This window comes from Peromyscus maniculatus, chromosome 6 (assembly GCF_049852395.1).
Source record: "Peromyscus maniculatus bairdii isolate BWxNUB_F1_BW_parent chromosome 6, HU_Pman_BW_mat_3.1, whole genome shotgun sequence".
Taxonomy (NCBI): Eukaryota; Metazoa; Chordata; class Mammalia; order Rodentia; family Cricetidae; genus Peromyscus; species Peromyscus maniculatus.
The window spans coordinates 2,134,813-2,159,997 of record NC_134857.1 but is presented as its reverse complement, the minus strand read 5'-3'; the positions used below and the strand labels follow the sequence as shown (position 1 = coordinate 2,159,997).

The 25,185-nt window shown below is 35.6% G+C and overlaps 1 protein-coding gene across 20 annotated transcripts in view; it reads left to right on the top strand.

The window, feature by feature from the left end:
* Window positions 1–25,185, top strand: part of Bltp1 (bridge-like lipid transfer protein family member 1) — a 180,106-nt gene that overhangs the window by 133,586 nt on the left and 21,335 nt on the right. For 7 of the 20 annotated variants that reach the window (XM_076573799.1, XM_076573804.1, XM_076573800.1 and 4 more), the window contains 13 exons: window positions 895–1,018; window positions 7,422–7,531; window positions 8,421–8,511; window positions 9,021–9,083; window positions 11,759–12,012; window positions 15,906–16,121; window positions 17,933–18,113; window positions 18,628–18,829; window positions 20,510–20,671; window positions 21,156–21,295; window positions 22,708–22,909; window positions 24,064–24,264; window positions 24,954–25,133. In XM_076573799.1, coding sequence (XP_076429914.1) covers window positions 895–1,018; window positions 7,422–7,531; window positions 8,421–8,511; window positions 9,021–9,083; window positions 11,759–12,012; window positions 15,906–16,121; window positions 17,933–18,113; window positions 18,628–18,829; window positions 20,510–20,671; window positions 21,156–21,295; window positions 22,708–22,909; window positions 24,064–24,264; window positions 24,954–25,133 — 2,126 coding nt within the window. The remainder of the gene's footprint in view (window positions 1–894; window positions 1,019–7,421; window positions 7,532–8,420; window positions 8,512–9,020; window positions 9,084–11,758; window positions 12,013–15,905; window positions 16,122–17,932; window positions 18,114–18,627; window positions 18,830–20,509; window positions 20,672–21,155; window positions 21,296–22,707; window positions 22,910–24,063; window positions 24,265–24,953; window positions 25,134–25,185) is intronic. The other 13 variants (XM_076573812.1, XM_076573809.1, XM_076573811.1 and 10 more) reach the window with 3 other exon arrangements.

Below are 25,185 nucleotides of genomic sequence, written 5' to 3'. Positions count from 1 at the left end.
TGTGTAATGATTCCTATTTTCCATCAATTTGAGTTTTATCCTCAGGGAGAAAAATTATATATATGTCAAAATTATATATATATATATATATATATATATATATATATATATATGTGTGTGTGTGTGTGTGTGTGTGTGTGTGTGTGTGTCAAAATTATATATATATATATATTAGGCAAAATATATTAGTCTTCCAAAATCATATATACATTTTTCTGCAGAGTGAGTGTTTGGTTTGCATGAGATTACTAGCACCTTTTGCTACATCAATGGATAGAGAGTGTAAAAGCCTTTCCTCAGATGTTAGTGGGTATAGACGGATTTTTCTTTGGGCTGCCAACTCACAAATAATGACATGGAGACTTATTATTAATTGTGAAAGCTTGGCCTTAGCTTAGCTTTTCCCCAACTAGCTCTTATAATTTAATTAACCCATATTTTTTAATCTGCGTTCTGCGTAGTGGCTCAGTTACCTCTGATCTGTACCATATATCCAACTTCTTTAGAGTCACACTGGCATTTCACTGGCCTCAGTTCTTCCTCCTCTTCCTTTCTCTCCCTGGAAAGCTCACCTATACCTCCGGCCTAGCTATTAGCTGTTCAACTTTTTATTATACCATTCACAACAAATATATCTTCACACAGTGTACAAATATCCCACAACAAGTGGGTCTTTTTAACTTTCCAGATATTAGTGTTAAAGTTGCAGGTGTACCCATTCAGATACTGTCCTTTGCTTCCCTATAAGCAAGAGAACTGAAAAATGAGCAGTTAAAAATCAGTTTTACTTTCTTCTTTACAATAACCTCTCTTTATTTTGGTGGGGTTTTTGTTGTTGTTGTTGTTGTTGTTTTGATTTTCTTTTTCTTTGGGTTTTGTTTTGTTTTCCTTTAGAAAATTGGGTGCAAGTGAAGGAACCATAAACCAGGAAATTCAGCGTTACCAACAGCTGGAGTCTGTGGCTGTGAATGACATCCGAAGAGATGTTCGTAAAAAGTTACGGAGGTCCAGTATGCGAGTGAGTACATGTTAAAAATTTCAGAAGATTATTTTTAAATGCTTACTTTTTGACACCTAACAGTGATATGTTCTTGTTTATGCTGGTAATAATACCACCTGGTTTCTGAAAAGCAGACCTGTGTACCAGAAACTCTTTTAAACACTTTACATTTGACCAACCATAAATGTCCACAATAATTCTATGAAGTAGCCTTTTCTTCCATTTTAAAAATGAGAAAACAGACCCAGAGAGGTCAAGTAATTTGACCAAGTTTATATAGCCAGCAGTGCTGATTGAATCAAGTTTCAAAGCCAGGCAATGGAACTCTGCAGTTCGGCACAAGCCACTGTGGTGTTTCTGTCATTTATGAACTCACACTGGCTTTTTAACCTCTAATGTGTGCTCTCAGAAATGTGCAATCTTTTACATGCTTTTGCTTCCAATTTTTCAGTATTTACCTCTAAGCTACAATTTCTCTTTCCTGCTTTATTTCTTTAATAAAACACAATTTTTAGAGCAACTTTAAGTTCCTAACAAAATTCTGAAGAATGTACAGAGATTTCCCTGCACACATTTATTGTACCAGCCACTGTTAATATTCTCCTTGAGAGGATTGCACTTGCCACAGCTGATGCACCTACATGTACACAATTCCCAAGGCTGAGTGGTTTAGGACAAACTTATTCTTTGATGTAACGTATACAATAATTTCACTGCCCTAAAAACACACTATGCTCCCTTCTTATTCCTTATCCTTAAACAGTATTATACTTGACAATACTGAATGTCTCCAGTTTTTAAGTTCTTTGATTTCTGTCATCAGATTTATAGTTTTCTTCATATAATAGTTCTTGTACACATTTTATAAGATATATACTTAAATATTTTACTTTTGGTAAATTACATTATGTTTCAAATTTCACATTTTCTTTGTTCATTGCAGGTATTTAGGAAAGCAAAATGACATTTATATATCAATTTTATAACCTGTAATCTTGATATATTTGTTTATAAGTTCAAGGACAATTTTTATCAATTCTGTATTTCCTACATAGACAATTGTATTACATCTTGGAGCAGAGGGAGCTTCAATTCTTCTTTCCTAATCTGTATTCCTTCTAGGGCAGTGTTGAAAAGGAGTGGTGAGAGGGGATTTGTTAGTTGACTTTCCTGTACTCTGATAAAATGCCTGAAATGATCAACAGAAGAGAAGGAAAGATGGAATTTGGCTCACGGCTTCAGTCTGTGACATTTGACCCTGTTGTTTTGTGTTTGTGGTAGTACTGGGATAGGAGGTATAGCAGAGATGGTTCATTTCACGGTAGCCAGGAAGAGAGATACAGATTGGGGTGGGAGGATCATGAAGGGTGGAGGGAAAGCAGAAACAGCCACAGGAGGGTCTCAGTATCCATGTCATGCTCACAGTTACCTAATTTGCCAACTATGTTTCACCTCTTAAAGTTTCAACTACCTCCTAGTTCTGTTGTGGGCTGGAACAAAGCCTTCAACATGTGCCCTTGGGGGATATTCTAGATTCAAAGGGGACTTCTAGTCTTGTTTCTGTCTTAATGGGTAAGTTTGAAGTTTTTGGCTACTTAATATGTTAGCTGTACAGTCTTCTGTATTTTTTTCCATTACCCAATTAAAACCACTCCCCTCAGGGCTGGGGAGATGGTTTAGTGGATAAAGTGAATTTGCTACCCAAGCATAAACACCTGAGTTCAGGTCTCCACTACCCACTTATAAAAACAGGTATGGCACTGTGCTCCTGAATTTACCCCAACCACTGGGCAGGTGGAGACTTGCTAGCCAGCCAGTCTACCCAGTTGGTAAAACAGGTTTCCTAAGGGACCCTGCCTCAAGAAGTAAGAAAACACCTGACATTGACTTTTAGCCTACATGCACAAAAGAAAGCTCCTCACAATCGGAGATTACTTAGTTTTTTTGTTTTGTTTTGTTTTTTTATTTAAGAAATTTTTTTCATTTATTTTATATACCCACCACAGATCCCCTTTTCATCCCTTCTCTCGCTCCCCTCCAGCTTTCCCTCCCTTCCCCTCTACCCACCCACCCCCATCTTCTCCTCCAAAAGGGTAAGGGCTCCCATGAGGAATCAGCAAAGCCTGGTACATTCAGTTGAGACAGGACCAAGACCCTCCCCCCTGCATCAAGGCTAAGCAAGGCATCCCACCATAGGCAGTGGGTTCCAGAAAGCCAGCTCGTGCACCAGGCATAGATCCTAATTCCATTGCCAGGGGCCCCTCAAACAGACCAAGCAACTCTCCTGTATGCAGAGAACCTAGTCCAGTCCCATACAGGTTCCACAGCTGTTGGTAAAGTTCGTGAGTTCCTACACGGGAATTTTCTGTGTGCACTGGGTCTGTCCATTTCTGATAAAAGGTCTCCAACTATGATAGTGAAACCATCCATTTTACTTTGCAATTCTGTTAGTTTTTGTCTTGCATAGTTTAAACCATTGATGTTCAAACTATTATTGATAATATTGGATTAAACATCTACCTGCTTTTGTTCTCTATTCATGCCTTTGTCTTCTAGTTTTTGTTTTTGTTTTGTTTTTTCTGTCTTTTATAGTTTTAACTGAACATTTTATATGATTCCCTTTTCTCTTCTTTAAAAGTGGTTATAGTTTAATACACTATAGTGGTGGTTTTTGAGTCTACAATATACATGTACAACTAAATCCAAGTCTGCTTTCCAATAACACTCTACTACTTCATATGTAACACGAGTACCTATAGCAATAAAGTAATCCCTCTTGCCATGATGGTCATTAATTTCTTACGTGTAAGCATGGATATGAGTGTGATGTATGTATATACTTAAGATATGTAATATAAGTAAGTGTGTGTATCAGTACTATATAAGCATACTTATATTGTAATATATGTAAGCACACATAACACAGCATAAGTGTTATTTATTTTGAACAAATTATCTGTTAGATCAATTAAGAATAGAAAAATGAGTTGTTATTTACCTTCACTTGATTCTTTGATGGCCTTCCTTATAGAGATCCATGTTTCTAGCCTGTATCATTTTCCATCTCTGTAGAACTCTTAGACTTTCTTGCAAAGTAATTCTATAGACAACAGTTCCTTATTTTTTGTTTGCCTGAGGAAGTTTTACTTTTCCTTCACCTATGAAGGGTAGTAGTTTTTTGTAGAACTCTAGATTGTTTGGAGGTTTTGTTTTCTCAACACTTTAAGTGTTTTCTTCACTTTCTATGTATTCCATTCCAACCACAGTTTCCCCTCCCTCCTATCCTCTGAACCCCAACCCTCAGATCCACTCCTCCTCTGTTTCCCTTCAGAAAAGGACAAGGCCTCTCAGAGATATCACCCAAACATGGCATATCGTGTTGCAATAAGACTAGGCACATCCCCTCATATTAAGGCTGAATAAGGCAACTCAGTAGGAGGGAAAGGGTCCCAATAGCAGGCAAAAGAGTCAGAAGCAGCCTCTGCTCCCACTGTTAGGAGTTCCATAAGAACACCATGCTGCACAACCATAACATATGTAGAGACCTAGGTCAGACCCATGCAGGCCCCTGATTGCCAGTTCAGTGTCTATGGGCCCTTGTTAGTTGATTCTATGGGCTATTTTCTTGCTCTTCACTCTTTTCTTACTGGCTTGATTTTTTTTTTTTTTTAGGAGAAACTGGGTGTCATTTTTATTCTTTGTTTCTCAATGATTGAGATACTCAGGTTTTTTTTAAAGGGGATTTTTTTTTTTTATATTGATCTTTTTGTTGCTTGAAAACTGTGTGCTTATGTGTCGTTTTCTTGGTATTTATACTATTTGGTTCCTCAGTTTTTTTGTATCTGTGGTTTGATATCTTACATTGCTAAAGAAATCTCAGTCACTGACAGTTCAGTTACAGAGTTAGAGCCATTGAGTGGCTTGATGGCTAAGCAACAGGGAAGAGCGTCCACTGGGAGTGTAGATCCGCCACCCATAATGGAGGAGATACTAGAATGAGGTCACCTCCCCTCAGGTGCCGTCCCTGACTGCCCCAGTCCACAGAGAACTCTGATTGTAGAGGCCAGTGCTCTCTTCCCTCTCCCTCTGGTATTGCCATTGTACATCTCTGCATTTTGTAGTTTTCCCTCAAGTCATAGATATTCTATTGGGATCTTGTTTGAGTTTTTGTTTCTTTGTTTGTTTGTTTGGTTGGTTGGTTGGTTGGTTTGGTTTGCTCTCTGTTGTCTTTACTTTTCACTTTCTGAAGTTTCTGTGAATCTGTTTCAGTCTGTGTGAGTCTTTCCTCAGTATGTCCAGGCTGTTAATAAGTTCATCAAATGATCATTTCTGTTAGTGTATTTATCTCTACTGTTTTGTTGTTGTTGTTGTTCCTTCTTAGAATGTCCACTTCTGGTTATATTGTCCAGCTGTTCTTACGGTCTTTCTTTTTATCCATGAGGACCATAACATGCTAATTAAAACTGCCTTTAATATTCTAATTTGCTGGTTCCAGCACTCTTGTCATGCTTGCTTCTGACTTTTTTTTTTTTTTTTGTCTTCAGATCTTACTTCAGTTTTGCCTTTAGTATGTTTTGTAACTTTCTTTCTTGATAGCTACACATGATGTACCTACCAGGTGAGAGAAACTGCTGTGAAACTTCCTTCAGGGTTGCAGTGCTATAGTGACTTGTGATTAGATCTTTGACTTCACAGACATTGGTCCTTTCTTCACCCTTCCCAGTGTGGAATTGCTGAGTATTGTTGATTAGACCTCATTGTCTCCCTTTTCTTTGTTTGGTATGCGATGATAATATCACTCAGATCAGGTTGGGTTCTTGGTAGCTTGTTTCTATCAAGGACAGGCCACACAAAAACTTCGCAGTTGCCACTTTGTATTTGTGGGTTCCACATTCCTGAACTCAGTCAGCCACAGATCAAAAGTATTTAGTACTGAACATGTACTGACTTTTTCCTTGTTGTTCCCTAAACAACATACTGTAACAACTGTTTACCTGTGTTTGTTATCATACTAGGTATTATAAGTAACCTAGACATTCAGACTGTACAAGAAGTTGGTTATACACAAGTACTAACACATTTTAAATAAGAGACTTGCACATGTGAAAATTTGCCATCCTCAGTACAACTATACTCTGGTGATTTTCAAAACATTCCTTTCCCCCTTCCTTTTACTGAAAGCTTGAAGAGCTTCTTTTTCTGGTATTTATTGAAGGAATCTTGTCAAACTCCTGAGGAAAAAAATCGCATTTTTAACTGTCAGACTGGTTTGCACTGAGCTTTAGGTTTCCCTACCCAGCACTGTCCTTACGGCATTCTCTACTTGTGAATTCTGTTCTTACTAGCTGAAACTCCTGTGTTTACCTGCTTTTCTAAATCCTTAGGGCAGCATTTTGCCCTTCTCTTACAGCTCAGGAAGGATTATTGATTTCTATATGCTCAGATTTTTGTGGTACTAGAAACCAGAAATATAAAATTAAATAAAAACTTCAAAAGGAGAATTTTTTTAATTAGAAGTTTCCTTTTTTATTTTTTGCCAGAATGAAGATTTGATAGCACATCATACATTAAAGGGTAGGGGGGGAAATTGTATGTGATCCCTCAGTCACCTCTAACTCCCAGAGAACCTTCTTCAAGTTCTACTCTAAATTATGTAAAGATAAAATTCATTTTAATTTATACATTGCTATTCTCTGAGAGTAATAGACTTTGATAAGGGACAGTGCATAGTTATACATTTAAAATCATACACTAAGTAAAATAATACATCTGTGCTGTTTCTAAGGTAGTTTATTTGTTAGTACGTTTCTAAAAATAAAACTTGATAAAGATGATTAAAGATACCATTGAAATTTCATCTGTAGTCATAATACTTGTCTCACTCAACATTTCCCTTTAATCTCTACCATTTCATGAGTCCTCAGCTGTATCAGAATCTTTAGCACCCAGCACCTCAGCACATTTGAATGTTCCCATCTCTTGCTTTCCTCTATTACAGTGAAGTAGAGATCTGCAGCAGGGGCGTGCAATTAGAATGTTCCTTGAAATGATAAAGTGGTCTCTTCCCCAACACATACATAGCTTTTCCCCAGAATCTTTGCTCATTTTCTTTTTCCATTCTTTTCTTCTAATTAGTTCCTTTATTCTCATCTTGTTTCTGTACTCCTCTTCCTTTCCCTAATCTTTTCCTTTCCTGTTGAGTTAGCCAGTGGCTCTTATTTCCATTGTATAGTCCTCCTAAGTGATATTATGACATCAGGATAGCTGATTGCTGTGGCACTTTGATTCATCTATGCTGAATGTCATTGAAACTCACCTGGAGGTAGAGGAACTAACATAGTTTTTATTTTAGCTGTAGTGAAATAACACATCAGTATACAATTGCCTTGAGTCACTTTTTTTTCCTTTACCATTTTATTAGGCTGCTTCCCTCAAGGATAAGTGGGGTTTAGGTTACAAACCAAGTTACAGCCGATCAAAGAGCATTTCGGCTTCTGGAAGACCACCTCTTAAGAGAATGGAAAGAGCAAGGTAATACATATTTCAACCAATGAGGCAAACTATAAAATTGCTGACTTCAAGCCAACTAAGATTCAGTACTTTTTTATACTGTGTTCCAATTGGATAGTAAAAAAAATCACCCTCATTAGTAAAATAATAATCACTAATTACTTACTGTCATACATCATTGGTTTGAGGAAAGCTCTACTGTGTTTATTCCGCAGTGCAGTAAGAAAGTTTTAGTAAAGCAAATTTATTTAGATTTGATTTATGTATAAGCTTACAAATAATCCAAAGAAAAGAAAATTTGCATACTGATGGTTGCTTTCTAAATAGTCAATTTAGAAAAGATGATTGTGTACATTAAAAACTTGTTTTAGTATTAAGTCAGCACTATAAAAATAAAATATATAAATTCCTGAGGTGTGTTGTAGCTCGGTTGGTAGAGTGCTTGCCTGGCATACATGAAGCCCTGGGTTCAGTCGCTAGTACCACATAAATTGGGTGGTTTATGCCTTGTATTGATAACTCTTAGAACAAACAGGCAAGGGGATTAGAAATTCAAGAGCATTCTCTCTCAGCTGCATAGTGGTTTTGAGGCTAGCCTGGGACACATGAGATTCTATCTCCAATTAAAAAAATAAAAAATAAAAAAGCATAATCCTTTTTATTTGGTTTAGTTTTAGAAAATGTGAAGTTAATTGAATCAATATTTTTTTCACAGATATTGAAGGTTAATACATGGAATGCCAAAAATTAAATCATCTGATAAGATCAACATTTAGACATAGAATGTTAATGTTAATATTAATAAGACTTCTATAAAGCCAAGGGTTTTTAAAATGAGACTATTGGTGTTTTATATTTTATATTTGTGTTACATATTTATGCTTGTTTCATAACTACGTTTTGCTTATAGTTCTCGAATAGGAGAAACTGATGAGCTCCCAGAAATCCGTGTGGATGCGGCATCTCCTGGACCCAGAGTAACTTTTAACATCCAGGATACAGTAAGAGAGACAGTACTTGTTAGAAATTCCTGTTGCTAAATAGTTTAAAAAATTGCAGACTTACAATATTATACAGTTTAAAAATATGAATTGTTGCCTACGATGAAAGTGAGGGTTGTCATAGCTCAAGTATCTGTACCACCTGCAAGCAGACGCTGATATTAGCAATCCTGCAGAAGACCAAGTGTGTGTACAGTAAAAAGCCCTTAGCTGCTTGCTTTTACATGGGGTGGTTTGGTTGAGCATTTTTTTTTAGTAAATGAGGGCCCACATTAAACTGTCCTTTACACACTTGTTAATGTGAAATACATACTCATTTATGTATTTATGTTTGTAGTGTATTTATGTATGTAGTATATAAATAGTAGAAGCCATAAGGAAGGCCAGCTTTAGAATTGTACACTGTTGCACTTCAAAATTTATGTTAAAATGTTTATTTAGGAAGTATTTGTTTACATTGTCTTTATTTTTCATGAGTTTTATTTTCTTTTCTTATTATTTTAATTAAGTTGAAAAATACAGTGTGGGGAAGTTCACCACAGTCCAGCTCTCCAGGGGAAGGGTACTTTCAGGTACTTATGAAAACAACATAAAATTTTACTTTAAAACTAATTGCCCTGAAAATTTGCTTTCAAAATGTCTTCTTTTCAAGCTAAGCTGAGGCCTCAGAAATACTTTATGTAAAGATTTATGATTGTTGGTTTTATATTTAAATGTAGTTTAATTTTACTTGATCTTCAAAAGTAAGAAACTTTAATCAGCTTATCAAATCAACTGAACCAGATTTTAAACTCTGAAACTGCAATTTACTAAATCAACTATCAATTTGTTAACCCTGAAATCAATCTTTTTTTCCTTACATTTAACTACAAAGTGGGTCTTTTTTAAGTCAACAATCTTTGTTAAGTGCTTCAAATGCAAGTCAAATCTAACTCTAAACAGTAAACTGATTGATCATTGACTATCAATTCTTTGAAGTCACTGTGATACACTAGTGTTTATTAAATGTTATATTCAGAGCCAAATGTGATGACACATGCATGCCTGTAATTTCAGCTCCTTGACAGGCTGAGGCAAAAGAACAGGAAGCTCAAGGCCAGACTGAATAACCTACTTTTGTTTCCGTTTTTCAGGCAGGGTCGCATGTAGCCTAGGCTGACTTTAAACTCACTGTGTTGCTAAAGATGGCCTTGAACTCCCGATCCTTCTGCCTCTGCCTCCAAATGCTCTTATTATAGTCATGTACCACTGCTCCTGTTCTCAGCCTGAGCAACTTAGTGAGACCCAGTCTTTAAACCAAAACAGGACTAGAGATATTGTTCACTAGTAGAATAGTTGCCATCATGCATAAAACCCTGAATTTGATCCCTAGCACCAAAATAAAGATTCATTTAAAAATTGGTTGCTGTATTCAGAGAGTGTGAAAATGTGCTACATGATGCTTAACATTTTAAGCCAAATTTTCCTCTGAATGTGTCATTAAACTAAATATCAATATTATAAATATGTACACACACACATTTATATATATAAAGTCCCACATACAACACCAGACATTTAATCTTGCCTAGAGTTTTCTTTCAGATTTCAACTTTTTAAAAAAGAAAACTGGCAGTCCCTCCAAATATGTTTCCTTGTCTTTATTCTTTCAGACTTGAGTCTCAACATATGTCCCATAGTTATACTGTGTTTAATCAAACTGTATTTGGTCTCAAAGCAATTAGAATATAATACAGGGGCTGGGGAACATGGCTCAGCAGTTAAGAGCACTTGCTACTCTTGCAGAAGATCTGGGTTCAGTTCCCAGCACCCACATGGTGCCTCACAACCACCCATATAGCTCCAGTTTCAGAGAATCTGATGTCTTCTTCTGACCTCTGTATTCTGCACACATATGGTGCATATACATATGCTCAGACACATACACATAATAGAAAATTAATATTTCTCATACTGTTTTCTTTTGTTTTATTTTTTTCAAGACAAGGTTTCTCTGTGTATTCCTGGCTATCCCGAAGCTTACCTTTTAGACCAGGCTGGCCTCAAACTCACAGGTCCTCCTGCCTCTGCCTCCCACGTGCTGGGATCAAAGGTGTACACCACTACCACCCAGCTTAATTTTTTTTTAAATGAATGATACAGTAAGTTTGACCCATGGCACATGTGTGCTGCCACCCACCCCACCCCACTGCACCCCCAGCACACACAAATTAAATATAAAAATAATTGAAGGTAATTTAAGTCCTATTTTTAAATAATAGTATATCCCATTTATATTAAAAAAGTCTTAAGTTAGATAACACGAGATTAGATATTAGACTTGGCCGTTATAAATTAAAAAATAGGTTATAAAGGTATGACTCCATATAAAATAAGTATCAAGCAAAGAGATCTTTTACAGAAATTTATCAACTTTAAAAATTGAGATATGTTCTAAAACTTTTATTTACTCTGTGACACCTCTATTTTTTTAAGTGAAGAACACTTGATTTCTACAAATGTTTGATGTTGTGATTATATGATTTTACTATGAATTTTACAGTAGCATCTACTCTTTAATAATAAATTTACCTTGCTAGTTGCACTGTATTGGGCTACCCATTTTCAGATGACACTGGAGCAGCACTCTTTAGCTGGGAAACTGAAATCAGTGCAGAGCAAGCTTTGCTGGTGTTTTGGACACTTAAAAACTGTGGCCTCCAGTAAAATCCCAAGTTAGAGATCAGTATTTAAACAAGTTATTTACTTAAAATACAACATTGCTAGCTTTGAGTAGTTGATACATGTTTTATTACTCAACTATTTACACATCTTCCATCAATCCATGAAGGTTTCATTTTAAAGATTTGTCCCCAGAAACTCCTCTAGGAAATATCTGTACTCACAGTCCCTGTGCTCATCATGAGCTGTTCTTCCATTCTGATTTATATTTGATTTTTTTTCTTTCCACATAATCTTCTACTCATTGTGTACTAATTAAATATGATCGTTTATGTTTCTCTAAAGTACAATTTCACTGTGATTTTCAAGTGTCAGTGGTGACTGTCTGTGGTTTGACCTGTTTCCTTCCTTGGTGTGCCATTTCATATGTTCCTGAGTCTGACCTGCCTTTCACTTCAGAATGAGGAAATTCAACTCAGAGATTCTCAAGTGTTTAGACTTATATCTTTCATATTTTTAGTTTCTCTCTTTTTGAGAGAAAACTTGAAAAACAAATCTGATTTGTCTTTACTGTTTTTGTAATCAGTTTCCAGAGGAGACAGAACTGGATCTTTTGTCAGTTACTATTGAAGGTCCATCACATTACTCATCAAACAGTGAAGGATCATGTTCGGTGTTCAGCTCTCCCAAAGCCACAGGAGGCTTTTCACCAAGTGTTCCTTTCCAATCCGAAGATGGCCGACGGGACGACAGTCTGTCTTCTACTAGTGAAGACTCTGAGAAGGATGAAAAAGATGAAGATCGTGAGAGGGAAAGATTCTATATTTACAGGAAACCCTCGTGAGTAACCTTTTATTTTTTTTAGGTGGTATGTCAGAATGTAGACGTAAACCTAAGGCACTTTAACTAGTCTAATATTTAGCAAGCCAAGCATGATGTCACATGCCTATAATTCCAGCAGTGGGATCAGGAGTTAAAATCCTCCTGGACTACATAGCAAGCTCTACTCCAGCCTGGGCTACATTTGACTCTGTCTCAAAAAGTCATAACAATAATAAATTATCCAAAAAGTGTTAATTTTTTGAGTAATTCTAAGATACATATTCATAATTTCTAATGTAATTTAACTTGACATGGTACTGTTTTCTTCTTAATATAATGGGTTTATTTAAATTACTTCAGTTATTTCTCCATGATAATACCTGTCAATAACATGGAAACAGAGATAAGGTTATAGGTTTAATAAAGGTGAAAGCAATATTCCTCCTGGGCTTAATAAAAATAAAAGGAAACACTGAAAATTATCGTTAGTTGAGAAAAATAATAAATAGTAAAGGGAAGTATGTAGCAGTGAATGAAGATTTCAAATCATTCTTGAAAGAAATGAGATAAGATAGTGTTGATAAAATGAAGTCGTACTGAGAATGTGCCCTCATGAGGAGGTAGAAGGACCTTTAAAACCCACCCACCTTTAGAGCTGCACTGCAGCTGTGACAGTAAGGAAGAGTGTCCACTGTGCCCATCATCTTCCTGTTGAGCTAAGGTGATTCTTGCCCCTTCCTCCAGGGTGGAGCTACTAGCTTTGGAATCCTTTGTATTAGTGTATTTTGGCCTATTTCTTCACTTACTGGAATATAGCTTCAAATAACCTAAGAAGAATCACAATTCAAATCTGCTGTCTTAAAGTTTTTAAAAATATAAAATAAGTTTAATGTGCTCAGGTTTGATTATTGGATTAAGTATAGAATTCTAAGAATTAATATTTCTTCTAAGAAAATCTGTTTCCTTTTCTTCCAGCATCAGTGTTTAGTGTTTGTTGTTTGTAATCCTCTCAATACTGTCAGTGTGGATTTCTCTGTTTTCTAAGTGTTTATCTGTACTTGGGCATATTACGGGTTTTTGAGATGTTGCCTCTTAATTTTGCAATGGTGTGTCCAGGTTTCCTTTCCAAATAAATGTTCCATTTATTTTGGTAGTTCTTAAAATACAAAAGTGTACTTGGGCTTTTAGGGAAATACTTTTTTAGACTTGTTTCTTTGCTTTATATAGTTCTATTTTTATTTTTCTATTTTAGGTGTATGATGTTTTACCTGTATGTATATGTGTAAAGTGCCTGAAGGTGCCAGAAGTAGGCATTAGATCCCCTGGAACTAGAGTTTCACATGATTGTGAGCTGCCATGTGGGTGCTGGGAATTGACCCCAGGTCCTCTGGAAGAGCAACCAGTGCTTTTAACTGCTGAGCCATCTCTCCAGCCCCTATTTTCTTTTTTAATAGTAGACTTCTGAGTCAGACTATTGCTTCCTGTGTACACAATATGTAGTTATTTTATTTGTTTTTATGCTTCCTACTTTTTACTGATTTAATAATCTTTTCCAGGTGTCCAGCTTGATCATATTTATGTTTTCTTTTGGCAAGAACACTCAGCATGAGTTGTTCGAGTATGTAGTACAGCGCCATTCTTCTGTGGCCTGTGAAGCATAGCAGGTTTTCTAGAATTTTTCCTGAGTAAATGAGACAATGCTGTTTCCTGGTAGTATCCTGTGGCACCTATCATTCCTTTCCTTATTTCTGTGGTTTTGACTATTTTAAAGAGGAATCTGTACTATCTTTTCTTCTTTGACTGGAGTTTCTTTTGCTTTATGTAATGACTTCAAGTTCATTTGTGTTACTGTGTATTGCTGCATTTCTTTTAAGGCAGAATAGTCATATATGTCCCTTTGTTTCCTCCTAGGAGTTTTACCATCATAGGTCTTATATTTAAGTCTTTAATAGATATCTATATTTTTTTACCCTTTTGACAGACATTTATCTTATTCCACATCTTAGCTATTGTGGAAAAATGGCACAGTGAACATGGAAATGCTCTCTTTTCAAGATCCCGGTTTTAGTTCTTTTGGATAAATACCCAGAAATGGATCCTGCAGTAACTTTATTTGTAATTTTTTGAGGAGTCAGTTTCCTCTAATTGTTAGATACTTTACATTCTTACTACCAGTGGAGAAGGATCTAGTTTCTATAAATTCTGGCCTTTTAGTCATTTTAACAGTCTGTTCCATTATGTTTGCTTTTATACCATACTGTAGGTCGGTTTGCTTTTCTTTGATGGTTGGTGTGAACACCTTTCATAATGCCTGTATGTGTCTGTGTTGAATACTGTTATGTCATCTTGAGGAAATGTCTGTTTAAGCTATAAGCTCTTTTTTTTTGGTTTTCGAGACAGGATTGGTGTAGAATATTATTTTAACTGGGCAAAGGTGTGTTACATTTGTTTATGCTGTGGAATATTACTTTAACTGTATAAAGGTGTGTTACTTTTGTTTATGCTGCATTTGTTTAATTATGTAAAGATGTGTTGTATTTGTGTCACCTCACCTGCCTAAGGCACCTGATTGGTGTAATAAAGAGCTGAACAGCCAATAGGTAGGCAGGAGAAAGGATACTCAGGGCTGGCAGGCAGTGAGAATAGATAGGAGGAGAACTCTGGGGAAGAGAGTAAGGAGTGAGAAAAGGAGAAAGAAAGGAATGGGGGGCACGCACAAGGCAAGAAGCCAGGCATAGAGAAACAGTGAAAGTAAGATAAATAGAAGGAAGAAAGGGAATAAGCCCCGAGGCAAAGGGTAGATAAAGAGGAACAGGTTCATTTAAGTTAAAAGAGCTAGCCAGAAATGTGCCTAAGATAGGCCGAGCATTCAGAACTAAAAATAAGTCTCTGTGTCATGATTTGGGAACTGATTGGTAGCCCAAAAGAAAAGGCCTGGTACATAGGGTTTCTCTGTGTTTCAGCCCTGGCTATCCTGGAACTCACTCTGTAGACCAGGCTGGCCTCGAACTCACAGAGATCCACGTGCCTCTGGATTAGCCTGGAACAGCTCTTTTTATAATTTCTCTTTTAGAAATTAACGTCTTGTCTAATTCATGTGTTGCATTTTACTCTGCTGATTATTTCCTTTGCTCTGGAGACACAGCCCTTATTTGGTGTGATATAATTTTGTCTGGTTTTGCTTTTATTTTCCTGTGCCTTTCAAATTGTGGTATCTGTGAAATCATTGTCAAGATCAGTGTCATGGAAATTTTTCCCTTTGTTTCCTTCTAGGAGTTTTATCATCATAGGTCTTTAAGTCTTTAATCTAGTTGGAGAGTTTTGGGGGGTTGTTTTGTCATACTTTTTTTTTTCCTCAGGGATAAGTTCCTGCTTTGTAGTCAGTCTGCCCTGGAACTTGCAGTCTTCTTGCCTCAGTCTCCTGAGTGCTGGAATACCAGCATGAATGAATTTATGGAGCAACATCAGGATCAATGTCATCACCAGTTGTGTGTGGTATTTAGTTCCACCACATGTCAAAGATTTTTGGCATTTTTTTTCTCTTTCTTTCCCTGTTCTTCTGTCTTTTAATAACAACAGGAAGGCAGCATTTAGATTTTATAATTTGTGGAAATGATACCTCTACCAACATAGAGTACAGTTCATACACTGGTATTCACATTCATTAATAGTTGTGATTATGCCTGTGTCTTTATCACCTAGTAGCACCTACTAGCAGATAATGGTCAATTCATAATTGTGGATCCATTAAACCTAGAAAAAAATTCACTTAGTTTTAACTAGTTGAATAATTTCTGTTATTTTAAAAAATAATAAAATTTCTTTACAGACTGTTACTCACATAACATTGAGAAATAGTTCATTAGGAAGACTTCAATTTACTATAAGTAATGATTCCTTGTTTTCTGCAGACATACCTCTCGGAAGAAAGCAACAGGCTTTGCTGCTGTTCATCAGCTGCTTACTGAACGCTGGCCTACAACACCAGTCAACCGAAGTCTTAGTGGCACAGCTACTGAGAGAAACATTGACTTTGAACTTGATATACGGGTTGAAATTGACAGTGGGAAATGTGTCCTCCACCCAACCACACTTTTGCAGGAGCATGATGATATAAGTTTAAGAAGGTAAAAGACTAGCTAGAAAAGTTACATGGAATTCATTAGTTAGAAACACTGTTTGTATTTCATAAATTATCACAAACTTTCCCCTGTCCAAAACTGCAAATTTTAAAAGTAACTGGTTGTACTTACAGTGGTCATTTTTATAATATGCAATTTTTTTAGAACAAATACATATTTTCTGGCAATTAGAAGTGAATATCTGATTTAGAGACTGGTAAATTTGTTCATTATAGATCTTTAGACTGAGGATTTTAGCTTAGTGCTAGAATGTGTACCTGTTGAGTGAGCACAGGATTTAATCCTGAATAGCACACACTATACACATACAGATGTAAGAAAAGAATTCTTTGGAATTCTTTCGACAGGCCTGAATTTCTGTCTTGCCTTTGTATTGAATATATTTCTGTCTTAAAAAAATAATTAATGCAGGACTCTTCATTAAGAATTTTGATGAGTTTACAAACAAAAAAAGACAGGAAGTAGTTATGCAAATAGAGCCTAACTAAATGGAAATATTATGGATATAATTGCAAGGTTACCATTTGTTTCTATCATTAACTAAATGATGATATAAACAGATTTAGCATTAGATTGTGTTTCTTTGGAGGGGTGTGTATGTGCATGTTCCTGTGTGGATGTATGGGTGTGCTTTTGTGTGTGGAGGTCAGAATCAACCTGAGGCATTGCTCCTCAGATGGCATCCACTCTGTGTTTTGAGCCAGGGTCTTTCACCAGCCAACAGCTCACCAAGTAGGCTAAGCTGACTGGCCAGAGAGCCCAAAGGATCTTCCTGTCTGTACCTGCACAGCACTGGCATTATGAGTGTGTGTTACCATGATTTATTTTCTGAGCTATGAGGCTTAAACTCAGGTCCTCATGGTTGCTATTGGAAATGCTTTCCTGGCTAAGACATTTCCTCAGCTCTTTCTTTGAATTTTTCTTTTTCTTTCCTGGTCAAGAAAATTAATTATGAAAGTAAAGTAACAGTTACTAGTAAGTGAGAGGGTAAAAATATAAATAAGAATGGCAGAATGCTAACAGCTGTTGAAACAGGTAATAAAGATTCTCCACTCCATTCCCTTTATTTTTTATATGTGTGAAAAACAAAGATTTTAATGGTCCATCAAGTGAAATTTTTACAAAATAAGAGGATAAAAAACACTGTAGACAATTACAGTATCTCATAAATGTAGTAATGGTGATTGAAGAGTAACTGGTAGGCCATTTTAATTGAACCATAAAAGACTGTCAATATTTAGCTGCATTTGGTTCATCCTTTAAATGATACATTGTGAACTTAGCAAAGCATAAAGGCAGTTGTGTGTGCCTGTACACACTTGTAATTCCAGCATTCAGAAGGTGGAGGCAGGAAAATGCCTGGTCTTAACCATGACCCTGTCACAAACAAACAATACATCCATGCATACATACATGCATACATTCATACATAGAGATAGCTAGCTTTAAAACATATAACATTGCCGGGCGGTGGTGGCGCACGCCTTCAATCCCAGCACTCGGGAGGCAGAGCCAGGCGGATCTCTGTGAGTTCGAGGCCAGCCTGGGCTACCAAGTGAGCTCCAGGAAAGGCGCAAAGCTACACAGAGAAACCCTGTCTCGAAAAACCAAAAAAAAACATATAACATTATCATTTTTCTAAGACATTAACTAATCTAACTAGAAGTTCTGATCTTTCCTTTTTCTACTTTTTGAATTACTACTTTCCCTTTATTATATAAATAAAAGTTATCTTTGAAACAAAAGAAAATAGTTTTTTAGAAAATAACAACCCTCCCCCCCTTTTTTTTCTGTAGGAGTTATGATCGAAGTTCTAGGAGTTTAGATCAAGATTCGCCTTCAAAAAAGAAAAAGTTTCAAACTAATTATGCTTCTACTACCCATTTAATGACGGGCAAGAAAGTGCCATCCTCTCTACAGACAAAGCCCAGTGACTTAGAAACAACAGTGTTTTATATTCCTGGAGTGGATGTAAAGGTAAAAACCCGATTGTCTGGAATAAGAGACTAGACCATTAATAGCAGTGTTTATTTTCTACCATATATTTTTCTTTTGCTTATTTTATTAAAACATGAAACTTTCTGACTTAGCTAATGTAGCCATAGTCTGAACATGCGAGTGTCTAAATTGTGGCTTACCATTTTGCTATTACATCTTTTCCTATGAAAGTTTGGCAGAAAGAAGTGATACTGATATACTAGGCTTGCTAAACTTTACCTAGTATAATTTCATCAAATAATAATGTTTTAAATTTCTTTAAATTATTGGATCTAGACTGTTAAGCTCAAAAGAACTTTAAAGATGATCTGGATTCAGCTCTTTGATTTAAAAAAAAAAAAAAAGACAAGTAGTTTCCAGAACCTTAAAGCTAACTTACAAAGCTGGAGCTCAGTTTTCAGGCCCCTGAAGCAGTGTTCCTCTGAACTACATCTTCTATATTTCATGCTATTTCCTTATCTGCAAAATGTTTGTTTTGATTTTTTTAATACAGTTGCATTACAATTCTAAGACATTAAAGACTGAATCACCTAATGCCTCCAGAGGATCTTCCTTGCCTAGAACACTCTCCAAAGAGTCCAAGTTGTATGGTATGAAAGATAACGCAGCATCTCCTTCTTCTCCTCCTTTACCTTGCACTGTCCAGAGCAAGACTAACACCTTACTTCCTCCCCAACCCCCACCTATTCCTTCAGGTATTTGAGACTGCACTGTATTTTGTCATGTTTTTCATAAATTTTTAGTTATTCTTCTTGCTCTGTTGAGATTTTTTAATTCCTTTGTTTAAGAAAGGATATAGACTTATCAGTAGTGACTGATTAAAATCTGCCTGTGGAAGTACTAAACAAATTCTTTAGACTCTTTCTTGATAATAATAATCTTCATAAACAAACCACACTTTTAGAACAATGTATATTTACCAAAGGGTAGTTCATGTGGTTTAAGTTTGGGAGCTATAGTCAGCCAGGGACCTAATTTACACATTTATGAGTACACTGGGATTACTTGTAATTATTAATTATCTGTTGTGACACAACAGGTTACCCAAAACTTATAACCTTAATCGTAGTGCTGTATTGATGAAAAACAAACAAACAAACAAAAAACCCAAGTGGAATTTGACTTGATAAATTTCAACTCACAGTCTTTAATGAGGTTGAAGTCAAGATGCTGGCTAGGTCACCTGAATACTTGACTAAACAAAAAGATTTTCCATCCTGTCCTAGTCATGTGACTGGCTGACTGGTGCCCAGTGGGGCATCACAACTGAGATGAGAGTATTTTTATGATACTGCAGTTAACATCCTTTGAGTGGAATGATAGAAAGAAAAGCTGACAAACCTGCAATGCTTAATAGCTTAGCTATAAAAGTCACAGAGTACTACATTTATAGTTTCTTACTGATTATACAGACCATTGAGGATGGGAACTAGAACTTGAAGGCCAGCAAGGATCCTTGAAAGCCATCTTGGAAATGGCTATCATAGTATATAAATGATACTTTACACATGCATATATATTTTTTCTATCATTCTATATATTATGTATTCATATATACATTCATGTATATAACTCATATATACATTCATATATATGATAGAATCTCTAATATAGGGACTGTTAGAGCTGACAATAATTATTAAAGAAGTTTCATTTGGAAATTTCACATGGTATACAAACCCTTTAAAATAGTGAATCATGATGATAACACCTAGTGCTTACCACTTCTCAATTGACAAAGTATAGCTAGATTCATTAAGAATGAGGTAGATACTAGTATTCCATTTTATAAATGGAGAAAGTGAGGGCTTATAGATTTGGGGCATTTTCCTATATTTATACAACTAATGTTCAAATTGGATATTAGAGACAAAGTTAGCTAAGACTCTGTTAGGTATTTTTATGCATTTTATGAAACAGAAATACTTGATTAAGAAGAAAGAGACATGGTATCCTATGCAGAGAAGTATTGTCAATATGTACATACTATGCATAAGAAATCCAAAAGCTGTGATATTTTTCCTCCACTTTCCATTAAATCACATTAGTCAAGATTTGCTATCTTTTCAAGTGAACAAATGAACTAACACCAGCCAAAAACTTAGCAAAAGTATAAAGTTGAAAATTTGGAACATATTGTGTAACCTAGCATAACTAAGAATAAACATAGTGTTATAAATCATTAATAATATGTGTAGTCTAACATTAATATACCATTTCTATCAGCCTGTTATTGTTTTCTCATGTAGTCTTAGGTAAAGTACTTCGTTTACTTAAGTTGTCGTACAATTCTAATTTCTCATTAACTTGCCATGTTTTGTTGGGACATTTTCTTGAATTTCATTCAATGTACCTCATATTTACCAACATTCTAGCCAAAGGAAAAGGAAGTGGAGGAGTAAAAACAGCCAAGCTATACGCCTGGGTAGCGCTTCAGTCATTACCAGAAGAAATGGTTATTAGCCCTTGTCTATTGGACTTTCTGGAAAAGGCTCTGGAAACTATCCCAATTACACCAATTGAAAGGAATTATACAGGTAAGTGTTCTCCTCATATAATTTTAGGTCTTGTTTCATAGACTTTCTCAGTGCTATTATACATTGTTATATATTCCATTATAAAACAAGTTATAGAATTGGAGAAGAGCCAGAGAGGTCCTCTCATTCTCATTTGCAAGTGGAGAAGCCAAGCTGTGGTGAAGATTTATGATTTTTTCTTTCAAGGAAACAGCTAGATAGTGACAACATTAATGATTGTGGGTCCTATGTTCATGTGTTTCTTGCAATGGATTCTCTTTGTAGGCAAGACATAAATGCTGTTTTCTGTGTATAGTGTGTGATATGGGAGAATTTAATTTTGGGAAATGAACATAAGATTTGAGTAGGCAGGGATATGTAAACAGACAGACTTCAAAGCAATTTCTGGTGTTGATATGTCTTTGTCAATACTAGTTAGAGATAGGGATCTTCCAATGGTTTGCCCTTGATGTGATCTAAAACTTGAAACTAAATATTTTAACAGCAGTCAGCTCACAAGATGAAGATATGGGGCATTTTGAAATCCCAGATCCTATGGAAGAATCAACAACATCCCTAGTGTCATCTTCAACGTCTGCCTACTCTTCCTTCCCTGTAGATGTTGTGGTTTATGTTCGAGTTCAGGTGATGTGTGTCATTTCTTCAAAAAGAAAATATTCTACTTGAAATTTCAACATTATTTCCTTTCAAATTTTTCTGAGTCACAGTTTCACAAATGTTTGATATGTCTACAATGTCTTAAAAGTTTGCTAAATCCCAAGAAGTGTATGTAAAACTGCATGTATATACTTACTATTCTGAGCAGTTTCATAGATTAGGATTTTCCATTTTTGATTCTCAATTTTCTAATAAACAAGATTAAAATATGTAAGTTTAAACCTTTTGAAAGCATTTCATCTCTGTATTAGTGTGGTACTCTTAGCTCTCACCATTACACTTCTTTCTGAACAGATCTACAGTATAATTAAGACACAACAGGACCTTTTATGGAATTTGTGTAACAGTTAATGTAGTTTAAAATATTTTATTCTTTAATGCAATCTTATCAATATATCCTTTGATTCAATCCATGTGTTAAAGAGGATTAGAAAGATGCTTGTATCCAAACTTCAAGTTCAGTTTACCATTCAGTTAAAATTTTAAAATCAATCTGTAAGAAAAAGAAAAGTGCTGGTGTTGTCTGTTGCAAGGATTTCCTACAGTAACTATTTGGCCAAAAGATCTCCACTCTGACACTCTGGAGTTTTATTAAAGGTCTGATGAAAATATACTAAGTACTTGAAGGTTTGTAAACCTTTGTTACTAACACAACAATGTTTTCAATATTTATTTTATTATTTATTTATTTATTGGGTGTTTTTTTTGGGTTCTTTTTTTTTTTTTTTTGAGACAGGGTTTCTCGGTGTAGCTTTGATGCCTGTCCTGGAGCTCGCTCTGTAGACCAGGCCGGTCTCAAACTCACAGAGATCCGCCTGCCTCTGCCTCCCAGTGCTGGGATTAAAGGTGTGTGCCACTGCCGTCCAGCGTGTTTTCAATTTTTTAATATGAGATTGCTTCCTTTAAAAGATTTGCAAAAATAGTGTAGGCATAAATATGTTTAAGGTTCTGAATTATCCAAATGTCAGTGAATCTTCAAATACTTAGATTGCTTTATATAAGATCTTAACTCCGTAGCCCAGGCTGGCATGTATTCTAGATTGGCCTTGAACTTGCAGTAATCTTTCTTCCCCACACCCCCTGAGACCTGGGCTTAGAATGAGCCCTAGAATATTTAGATTCTTAGAATGCCTAGAATATTTAGATTCATAAAGATTGTACCATTCTGTTAATATATTTTGGTTTATATGCCATCCTTCTGCTTTTATAAGTTGTGGCATTAAATTTAATTGCTTTTAAATGTCAGATGATTAAACGTAATACATTTGGTATATGTATGTTAAAATGGAAATTACATATAACTTTTAGTGTCCAATATGAAATTGTTTTAACCATGCAGCTCCTAGAAATCTTTTTTTCTCCTGCTTCCTATTCTTTAGCCTTCACAAATCAAATTTAGTTGCTTGCCAGTATCAAGAGTAGAATGCATGCTGAAGCTACCATCTCTGGACTTGGTGTTTTCTTCAAACCGAGGAGAACTGGACACTTTGGGGACTACATACCCTGCAGAGACCTTATCCCCTGGTGGTAATGCTCCTCAGAGTGGAACAAAAACCTCTGCTAGCAAAGCTGGAATACCAGGTATAGAAACACTAAGTCACCTGATACAAATCCAAGTACTATTTTTAAATAAATTTTAGCAGTTATTCATCTGTATTTGAAATAGATTTAGGAAAGCAGAATATTAGAGAATTGTGACATTTGTAGGAAAAAACCTGTAGTAGACCTAAGTTGTAAGTATATTTCATGTATTAGTAGAATATGAATCCCCTTTGATATATATTTGTAGCTCACTGGTAGTTAGATAGCATTGTTGTTGCAGCTTGAGTGCTACTAGAAGCACTATGATAAGAATACTTATAATCTACACATCCATGTGCTTTTGAATGTTTTGTATCATGTTGGAGTTTACACTTTGGGAACAATGGGGTTTGCAAATGGCAAATAAGAGATATGCTTTTATAAAGATGTGTTCTTATAAAAATTTTACCAAGTAGCACTTGTATTTTTAAATAGTAAATTTTGCTCTCTACCTCATTTGTTTCATGAAAGGTTTTATTGTAAATTACAATTGAGGATTTCTTAATGAGGTAACACTCCTTCCTCACTAAAAGTTCTGTGCCCATAATTCATATAGAAATATAAATATAAACAATAGCAATATTATCTAGTTTAAGTGGGAATTAACAGTAGAATTGAAATGTCATTAAAATAGCGGTTCTTAACCAAGGGCAGCAGTTGCCTTCCAGTATTGGGATTTCACAACTGAGAGACTTTAGCTGGAAACTTATGGGGAAGCCACGAACACTGTGCAAACAACCTGCCAATCTGAAAATCCTTCTTTCTGAAAAGAATTATTTGTTCTAAAATGCTAGAAGGTTGAACTTATTAAAGCAAAATATGAATGAAATCCTAAACTCCAGTTTCAAAAGAAGCATAAAAGCTGTTGAAGGGAACTTAGCCTTCAGATTTGGAAGGAATCACTTGGGTCCTTTTGTGTGTGTGTGTGTGTGTGTGTGTGTGTGTGTGTGTGTGTGTGTGTGTGTGTGTGTGTGTGTGTGTGTGTGTGTGTTTATCTTGAATACAAAATCTTACCCAAATAGCCTCATGTTTGGCTTTTGAGAGCATGGTAGTGCTTGTAGACTTACTTGTGACTGATGATGTTGAGATGTCTCCTATTTATAGACTCATCAGGATTTTGTGACTAATGATGTTGGGGTATCTCCTATTTACAGGCTCATCAGGATTAGGCAGCCCGCTTGGCCGAAGTCGACACAGCAGCAGTCAGTCAGATCTGACTGGCTCCAGCAGCAGCTCATCTGGCCTGAGCTTCACTGCATGCATGTCTGACTTTTCCCTGTATGTGTTTCACCCCTATGGTGCAGGGAAGCAGAAGTCCACTGTTTCTGGTCTCACATCCGGATCCGGAGGACTAGGTATATTTACTTGTTTCTGCCTTTTGTTATGTTTTTTAAAGCTTTCTATTCTTAGACTATGTTACCTTAAATAATTGGTATAAACCAACATAAAAGCTTGTGTTTTTCCCTTTTGATAATACCTATTTTATCCCTATAAGTAAAAATACAAAACAAGATAGTCAGATAAACTGATTTTATAAGGATTTAAAACTTAAGAATGCTTATTAAATGATATATATAGCATAATAGCTAAAGATACAAAAGTTTTCTTATAATACATATTTAAATATATTATCAAATTACTTTGCATAAAATTTTAGTCCATAAAAAGTAAAATTTTAAAGTATGTAGGTTATGCTTGATAATAAGCTATCATTTAGTAAAATGAAATCTGCATTTTAAAGCTCAGGCCTCATAAATGAATATTTCTTACATTTATGCAAGTAAATTCTAGCTTTTGTTGTTGGAGTAAGCTTGTTAAAATTGCCACTTCTCTATACAGGCTTCAACCTACCTAAACTGCTATGAAGAATGCAAATGCTCATTAGATTATTCTGTTTAAATTTTCCCTAATTTAACCTCTTTTGATTGGTGACATGTTACTGTATGCTGGATAATTTTCATCAACTAGTTGTCTGCATACGCACACATCTCTTTGTGCATATGCATACATATGAACATTTTTCTTATTTTGGTTTTATTCTTAGGGAATGTAGACGAAGAACCTACTTCAGTCACTGGTCGAAAAGACTCATTAAGTATAAACCTTGAGTTTGTAAAAGTGAGCTTGTCTCGGATAAGGCGCTCAGGGGGTGCCTCATTTTTTGAAAGTCAGTCTGTAAGCAAGTCTACAAGCAAAATGGACACTACATTAATCAATATATCTGGTATTCTATTTTATAATTTTCAATTAAAATATTCTTGTTATTGTAAAGAATT